Genomic DNA, 8,751 nt, shown 5'->3' with positions numbered 1-8,751 from the left:
TACAGAAGCTCCAAGGAACTCATTCCTGGTAGTGGAAGGATACACTAAGAAGATGAGCTGTCCCTGGGGACAACCTGAAAGGATGGTCCAGGTGAGCGTCCTATGGCCCAGTGAGGGTGACGGGCTTAAGCAAGCAGACAAAATTATGAGGGGTACAAATAACGTAAGTGCAAGCTGGCTTTTCCACTGACATTGGGTAAGACTAGTATTAGAGGTCGCCAGTTAAGGGTGAAAGATGACATATTTAGGGCAAACATGAAAGGAACTTTTTCTCTCACAGGGTGGAGAGAGCATGGAACGAGCTTCCAGCACAAGTGGTGGGTGTGGGTCTGATTCCAACATTTGAGAGAAATTTAGATAGGATGGTAGGGCTATGGAGGGCCATGCTCCTCGTGCAAGTTGATGGGACTAGGCGGGTAATAGTCCAGCACAGACTAGATGGGCTGAAGGGCCCGCTTCTGTGTTATTCTACGACTATAAATGGAGGGGCAATTTACAGAGGCCATGTTAACCTTCCAGCCTGTTTTGGGACATGGGAGGAAGCCAGAGTAAGCGTTGGAGAACCACTGTCAGGTAGGACATGTCAACTTCTCACCGGTAACCCCAGGGTAGGATTGAACTTGTACAGCTGGAGCTAAGTGGCAGCAGCACTAATGTGCCCCTACACTGAATGGCAGAGTAGATTTAGGAAGTCCTGTGGCAGTGTGTCGCACAACAAGGGCATTGGATAAAAATGTAAGCCCTCCTGCGTGTCCCTTACAAGTGATTGGTCAAAAAGGAGTCTATAGTAGCCGGATAGGGACGACCGCTTCGGACGGGTCACTGACATAACCCTCCTACTAGGCACCTCTCCCGAGCTTAGAACAGCGATCACACCGAAAGCACAATCCTCTCGAGACAGATGTGTTAAACCAGTGGTCAGCGTTTCAGCAGCCATGGGCCATGCCGCACTGCGGACAGGAGGATCTTCAGAGTTCTCTGGCCAAGGGTTCAATCGCGGAATATTCCCAAGGCAGAGTTTCATGGGAATTGAGACATGAAAGAAGTTAAGAAGCAAAGCAGGGAAGTGGCGTTGAGCTTGGGGAAATGACAGCTAACTGCTCATAAAAAACCTCACCCACAACCACCTCCTGCCGCACCTACGCGAGAGCCTCTGGGTCCAACACTGGCGTCGCCAGACAGCCCAGTAGTCCCGTGGAAGCAAGTCCTCCTCCACCCTGTATGATTGTCTAATAAGGACTGAGTTAGAGAGACTGAAACGTTGTCAAACCTCATCGTTCTGCGATTTGGGTGGGTGAGTCCGGTCTCTACCGCTGGCGTGAAACCAGCACCTCTCACCGGAACTGATCCGGCCCTTTCGCCCCATTCCTGGAAATGCCGGTCTCGCCATACGTGAACTTTGGTTCTGACTGAAGCGTGAGAGATTTCGACCTCCCTCCTGATCAAAGAGAAGGGAACCTGAAGGGAGGAACGAAAAGAACCAGAACAGTTAACGCCCTAAGTCCGCGGCAGATTCTGTTCCTGTTTCTATGACACTTCACATTCGGTATTAGGACTGCGAAATATTATTGACCGTTAGCTCCAGTCCTAGAAGTAACTGAAAAGACGAGACTTTCTCCATCTGGAGTCAAGCTAACAGAACGAGAGAAGTTGGAAGGGTCTGAGACTGAACTCGCTTGGACACTGATACAAGTAACAATCAAGCATTCACATTCGTAGAAGAACGGCATCTGGGAGTTGTTCACGCAACTGCGGAGTAAAAACTTGATCAGCACCCATCTCGCACAGTGCAGGGAGGTGATCGGTGGATTTACCGCAGCTTCACGGAGACAATTGTGCTCCTTTCACTGGGTGACCGGCGGCAAACATGACCTGCACGAACGACAAATTATACCAGTCATCTGCATTTACACCCAGATTTTTCGTTGTAATCTACAGTCTTCTCTTTATTATAGGGCTTCCGGAAAACATCGTAGCATGCTTTTATTTATTATACAACAAAGCCAATAAAAGACTGACTGAAGTCAAAATCTACATGATCAATTTGACACTGGCGGACCTGATGTTCGTTGTGTTTCTTCCAGTCTGGGTCGATTATTACAATAACGGAAGAAACTGGAGATTATCCGACCGTGCGTGCGGTTTCTTTGGGTCTCTGTTTTACATCAACACCTACAGCACTCTCTGCTTCTTGTCACTGATAAGCTTCAGCCGCTACCTCGCTGTCTCACGGCCGCTGAAAACAGCTCAGACGAAGCAGGTGGTAAGAGCTGTCATCCTTACCGCTGTAATATGGACAGGAACTCTGGGTGCTTCTATACCTATTTTGATCACAAACAGCAACCACACCAATAAAAGACCGGACAACAAAACAAGTTGTTTTGAAAATTATGTGAATGACCGGTGGGATCAGGTTTAGAAACATGGAAACATAGAAAACTACAGCACAATACAGGCCCTTCAGCCAACAAAGCTGTGCCGAACATGCCCTTACCTTTGAAATTACCCAGGGTTACCCATAGCCCTCTATTTTTCGAAGCTCCATGTAACTACCCAGGAGTCTCTTAAAAGACCCTATTGTTTCCGCTTCCGCCAACACCGCCGGCAGCCCATTGCATGCACTCACCACTCTCTGCGTAAAAAAACTTACTCCTGGCATCTCCTCTGTACCTACTTCCAAGCACCTTAAAACTATGTCCTCTTGTGCTAGCCATTTCAGCCCTGGGAAAAAGCTTCTGACTATCGACACAATCAATGCCCCTCATTATCTTGTACACCTCTATCAGGTCACCTCTCATCCTCGGTCGCTCCAAGGAGAAAAGGCCAAGTTCACTCAACCTATTCTCATAAGGCATGCTCCCCAGTCCAGGCAACATCCATGTAAATCTCCTTTGCACTCTTTCTCACGCTCTTAAACTTTTCGATGATTTTAAGTTCCCTGGCCCCGGACCGCTTTATTTTCACCATGGATGTCCAGTCCTTATATACTTCCATCCCCCATCAGGAAGGTCTCAAAGCTCTCCGCTTCTTTTTGGATTCCAGACCTAATCAGTTCCCCTCTACCACCACTCTGCTCCGTCTAACGGGATTAGTCCTTACTCTTAATAATTTCTCCTTTAGCTCCTCCCACTTCCTCCAAACTAAAGGTGTAGCCATGGGCACTCGTATGGGTCCTAGCTATGCCTGCCTTTTTGTTGGGTTTGTGGAACAATCTATGTTCCGTGCCTATTTTGGTATCTGTCCCCCACTTTTCCTTCGCTACATCGACGACTGCATTGGCGCTGCTTCCTGCACGCATGCAGAACTCGTTGACTTTATTAACTTTGCCTCCAACTTTCACCCTGCCCTCAAGTTTACCTGGTCCATTTCCGACACCTCCCTCCCCTTTCTAGATCTTTCTGTCTCCGTCTCTGGAGACAGCTTATCCACTGATGTCTACTATAAGCCTACTGACTCTCACAGCTATCTGGACTATTCCTCTTCTCACCCTGTCTCTTGCAAAAACGCCATCCCCTTCTCGCAATTCCTCCATCTCCGCCGCATCTGCTCTCAGGATGAGGCTTTTCATTCTAGGACGAGGGAGATGTCTTCCTTTTTTAAAGAAAGAGGTTTCCCTTCCTCCACTATCAACTCTGCTCTTAAACGCATCTCCCCCATTTCACGTACATCTGCTCTCACTCCATCCTCCCTCCACCCCACTAGGAATAGGGTTCCCCTGGTCCTCACCTACCACCCCACCAGCCTCCGGGTCCAACATATTATTCTCCATAACTTCTGCCACCTCCAACGGAATCCCACCACTAAGCACATCTTTCCCCCCCCCCCTCTGCATTCCGCAGGGATCGCTCCCTACACAACTCCCTTGTCCATTCGTCCCCCCCATCCCTCCCCACTGATCTCCCTCCTTGCACTTATCCGTGTAAGCGGAACAAGTGCTACACATGCCCTTACACTTCCTCCCTTACCACCATTCAGGGCCCCAAACACTCCTTCCAGGTGAGGCAACACTTCACCTGTGAGATGACTGGGGTGATATACTGCGTCCGGTGCTCCCGATGTGGCCTTTTATATATTGGCGAGACACGACGCAGACTGGGAGACTGCTTTGCTGAACATCTACGCTCTGTCCACCAGAGAAAGCAGGATCTCCCAATGGCCACACATTTTAATTCCACATCCCATTCCCATTCTGACATGTCTATCCACGGCCTCCTCTACTGTAAAGATGAAGCCACACTCAGGTTGGAGGAACAACACCTTATATTCCGTCTGGGTAGCCTCCAACTTGATGGCATGAACATCGACTTCTCTAACTTGCGCTAAGGCCCCACCTCCCCCTCGTACCCCATCTGTTACTTATTTTTATGCACACATTCTTTCTCTCACTCTCCTTTTTCTCCCTCTGTCCCTCTGAATATACCCCTTACCCATCCTCTGGGTCCCCCCCCCCCCACCGTCTTTCTTCCCGGACCTCCTGTCCCATGATCCTCTCGTATCCCCTTTTGCCAATCACCTGTCCAGCTCTTGGCTCCATCCCTCCCCCTCCTGTCTTCTCCTATCATTTTGGATCTCCCCCTCCCGCTCCAACTTTCAAATCCCTTACTCACTCTTCCTTCAGTTAGTCCTGACGAAGGGTCTCGGCCTGAAACGTCAACTGCACCTCTTCCTATAGATGCTGCTTGGCCTGCTGCGTTCACCAGCAACTTTGATGTGTGCTGCACACTTTCTATGGTTTCCATGTCCTTCTTATTGTGAGGCGACCAGAATTGAGCACAGTACTCCAAGTGGGATCTGACCAGGGTCCTATATAGCTGTAACATTACCTCTCGGCTCTTAAATTCAATCCCATGATTGATGAAGAGCAATGCACCGTATACTTTCTTAACCACAGAGTCAACTTGCGCAGCAGCTTTGAGTGTCCTATGGACTCGGACCCCAAGATCCCTCCAGACTGCCAAGAATCTTACCATTAATACTATATTCTGCCATCATATTTGACCTACAAAAATGAAATACTTCACAGTTATCTGGGTTGAACTCCATCTGCCACTTCTCAGCCCAGATTTGCATCCTATCGATGTCCCATTGTAACCTCCGACAACCCTCCACATCATCCACAACACCCCAACCTTTGTGTCATCAGCAAGTTTTCTAACCCATCCTTCCACTTCCTCATCCAGGTCATTTATAAAAATCACAAAGAGAAGAGGTCCCAGAACAGATCCCTGAGGCACACCACGGGTCACTGACCTCCATGCAGGATATGACCCATCTACAACCACTCTTTGCCTTCTGTGTCCAAGCCAGTTCTGGATTCACAAAACAATATTCCCTTGGATCCCCTGCCTCCTTACTTTCTCAATAAGCCTTACATGGACCTTATCAAATGCCTTGCTAAAATCCATATACATTACATCTACGGCTCTACCTTCATCAACGTGCTTAGTCACATCCTCAAAAAATTCATTCGGGCTCATAAGGCACAACCTGCCTTTGACAAAGCCATGCTGACTATTCCTAATCATATTATGCCTCTCCAAATGTTCGTAAATCCTGCCTCTCAGGATCTTCTCCATCAACTTACTGAGGGTAAGACTCACTGGTCTATAATTTCCTGGGCTATCTCTACTCCCTTTCTTGAATAAGGGAACAACATAGAAACATAGAAACATAGAAACATAGAAAATAGGTGCAGGAGTAGGCCATTCGGCCCTTCGAGCCTGCACCGCCATTTATTATGATCATGGCTGATCATCCAACTCAGAACCCAGCCTTCCCTCCATACCCCCTGACCCCTGTAGCCACAAGGGCCATATCTAACTTCCTTTTAAACATAGCTAATGAACTGGCCTCAACAGTTTGCTGTGGCAGAGAATTCCACAGATTCACCACTCTCTGTGTGAAGAAGTTTTTCCTAACCTCGGTCCTAAAAGGCTTCCCCTCTATCCTCAAACTGTGACCCCTCGTTCTAGACCTCCCCAACATCGGGAACAATCTTCCCGCATCTAGCCTGTCCAATCCCTTTAGGATCTTATACGTTTCAATCAGATCCCCCCTCAATCTTCTAAATTCCAACGAGTACAAGCCCAGTTCATCCAGTCTTTCTTCATATGAAAGACCTGCCATCCCAGGAATCAATCTGGTGAACCTTCTTTGTACTCCCTCTATGGCAAAGATGTCTTTCCTCAGATTAGGGGACCAAAACTGCACACAATACTCCAGGTGTGGTCTCACCAAGGCCTTGTACAACTGCAGTAGTACCTCCCTGCTCCTGTACTCGAATCCTCTCGCTATAAATGCCAGCATACCGTTCGCCTTTTTCACCGCCTGCTGTACCTGCATGCCCACTTTCAATGACTGGTGTATAATGACACCCAGGTCTCGTTGCACCTCCCCTTTTCCTAATCGGCCACCATTCAGATAATAATCTGTTTTCCTATTTTTGCCACCAAAGTGGATAACTTCACATTTATCCACATTAAATTGCATCTGCCATGAGTTTGCCCACTCACCCAACCTATCCAAGTCACCCTGCATCCTCTTAGCATCCTCCTCACTGCTAACACTGCCACCCAGCTTCGTGTCATCCGCAAACTTGGAGATGCTGCATTTAATTCCCTCATCCAAGTCATTAATATATATTGTAAACAACTGGGGTCCCAGCACTGAGCCTTGCGGTACCCCACTAGTCACCGCCTGCCATTCTGAAAAGGTCCCGTTTATTCCCACTCTTTGCTTCCTGTCTGCTAACCAATTCTCCACCCACACCAATACCTTACCCCCAATACTGTGTGCTTTAAGTTTGCACACTAATCTCCTGTGTGGGACCTTGTCAAAAGCCTTTTGAAAATCCAAATATACCACATCCACTGGTTCTCCCCTATCCACTCTACTAGTTACATCCTCAAAAAATTCTATGAGATTCGTCAGACATGATTTTCCTTTCACAAATCCATGCTGACTTTGTCCGATCATTTCACCGCTTTCCAAATGTGCTGTTATCACATCCTTGATAACTGACTCCAGCAGTTTCCCCACCACCGACGTTAGGCTAACCGGCCTATCATTCCCCGGTTTCTCTCTCCCTCCTTTTTTAAAAAGTGGGGTTACATTAGCCACCCTCCAATCCTCAGGAACTAGTCCAGAATCTAACGAGTTTTGAAAAATTATCACTAATGCATCCACTATTTCTTGGGCCACTTCCTTAAGCACTCTGGGATGCAGACCATCTGGCCCTGGGGATTTATCTGCCTTCAATCCCTTCAATTTACCTAACACCACTTCCCTACTAACATGTATTTCGCTCAGTTCCTCCATCTCACTGGACCCTCTGTCCCTTACTATTTCTGGAAGATTATTTATGTCCTCCTTAGTGAAGACAGAACCAAAGTAATTATTCAATTGCTCTGCCATGTCCTTGCTCCCCATAATCAATTCACCTGTTTCTGTTTGCAGGGGACCTACATTTGTCTTTATCAGTCTTTTCCTTTTTACATATCTATAAAAGCTTTTACAGTCCGTTTTTATGTTCTCTGCCAGTTTTCTCTCATAATCTTTTTTCCCCTTCCTAATTAAGCCCTTTGTCCTCCTCTGCTGAACTCTGAATTTCTCCCAGTCCTCAGGTGAGCCACTTTCTCTGGCTAATTTGTATGCTACTTCTTTGGAATTGATACTATCCCTAATTTCTCTTGTCAGCCACGGGTGCACTACCTTCCTTGATTTATTCTTTTGCCAAACTGGGATGAACAATTGTTGTAGTTCATCCATGCAACCTTTAAATGCCTGCCATTGCATATCCACCGTCAATCCTTGAAGTGTCATTTGCCAGTCTATCTTAGCTAATTCACGTCTCATACCTTCAAAGTTACCCCTCTTTAAGTTCAGATCCTTTGTTTCTGAATTAACTACGTCACTCTCCATGTTAATGAAGAATTCCACCATATTATGGTCACTCTTACCCAAGGGGCCTCTCACGACAAGATCGCTAATTAACCCTTCCTCATTGCTCAAAACCCAGTCCAGAATAGCCTGCTCTCTAGTCGGTTCCTCGACATGTTGGTTCAAAAAACCATCCCGCATACATTCCAAGAAATCCTCTTCCTCAGCACCTTTACCAATTTGGTTCACCCAGTCTACATGTAGATTGAAGTCACCCATTATAACTGCTGTTCCTTTATTGCACACATTTCTAATTTCCTGTTTAATACCATCTCCGACCTCACTACTACTGTTAGGTGGCCTGTACACAACTCCCACCAGCGTCTTCTGCCCCTTAGTGTTACGCAGCTCTACCCATATCGATTCCACATCTTCCCGGCTTATGTCCTTCCTTTCTATTGCGTTAATCTCTTTTTTAACCAGCAACGCCACCCCACCTCCCCTTCCTTCATGTCTATCCCTCCTGAATATTGAATATCCCTGAACGTTGAGCTCCCATCCCTGGTCACCCTGGAGCCATGTCTCTGTGATCCCAACTATATCATAATCATTAATAACAATCTGCACTTTCAATTCATCCACCTTATTACGAATGCTCCTTGCATTGACACATAAAGCCTTCAGGCGCTCATTTACAACTCTCTTAGCCCTTTTTAATGCTTGCCCTGGATTTGTCGGCCTGCCACTTTTACTTTTCCCCTTTGTACTTTTTGCTTCTACGCTCACTTTACACCCCTCTGTCTCTCTGCACTGGTTCCCATCCCTCTGTTGTGAACTAACCTCCTCACACCTAGCCGCTTTAATTTGATTCCC

General features: G+C 47.1%; 1 protein-coding gene across 1 annotated transcript; it reads left to right on the top strand.

Annotated features, from left to right (window-relative positions):
* Positions 1-812: 812 nt before the first annotated feature.
* LOC134351181 (platelet-activating factor receptor-like) lies at positions 813-2,419 on the top strand. Its single transcript, XM_063057292.1, has one exon. It carries the CDS (start codon positions 1,868-1,870, stop codon positions 2,417-2,419), a length of 552 nt encoding a protein of 183 aa, XP_062913362.1. The 5' UTR covers positions 813-1,867.
* The last annotated feature ends 6,332 nt before the right edge of the window (positions 2,420-8,751 follow it).

The sequence above is a fragment of the Mobula hypostoma genome, chromosome 8, assembly GCF_963921235.1.
Source record: "Mobula hypostoma chromosome 8, sMobHyp1.1, whole genome shotgun sequence".
NCBI lineage: Eukaryota > Metazoa > Chordata > Chondrichthyes > Myliobatiformes > Myliobatidae > Mobula > Mobula hypostoma.
The sequence above is the reverse complement of the archived record's forward strand: the minus strand, read 5'-3'. Positions and strand labels throughout refer to the sequence as shown.

Excerpts from the sequence above, each read along its gene's own strand:
- LOC134351181 (XM_063057292.1), top strand. The coding sequence starts at position 1,868 with ATGACCTGCACGAACGACAAATTATACCAGTCATCTGCATTTACACCC.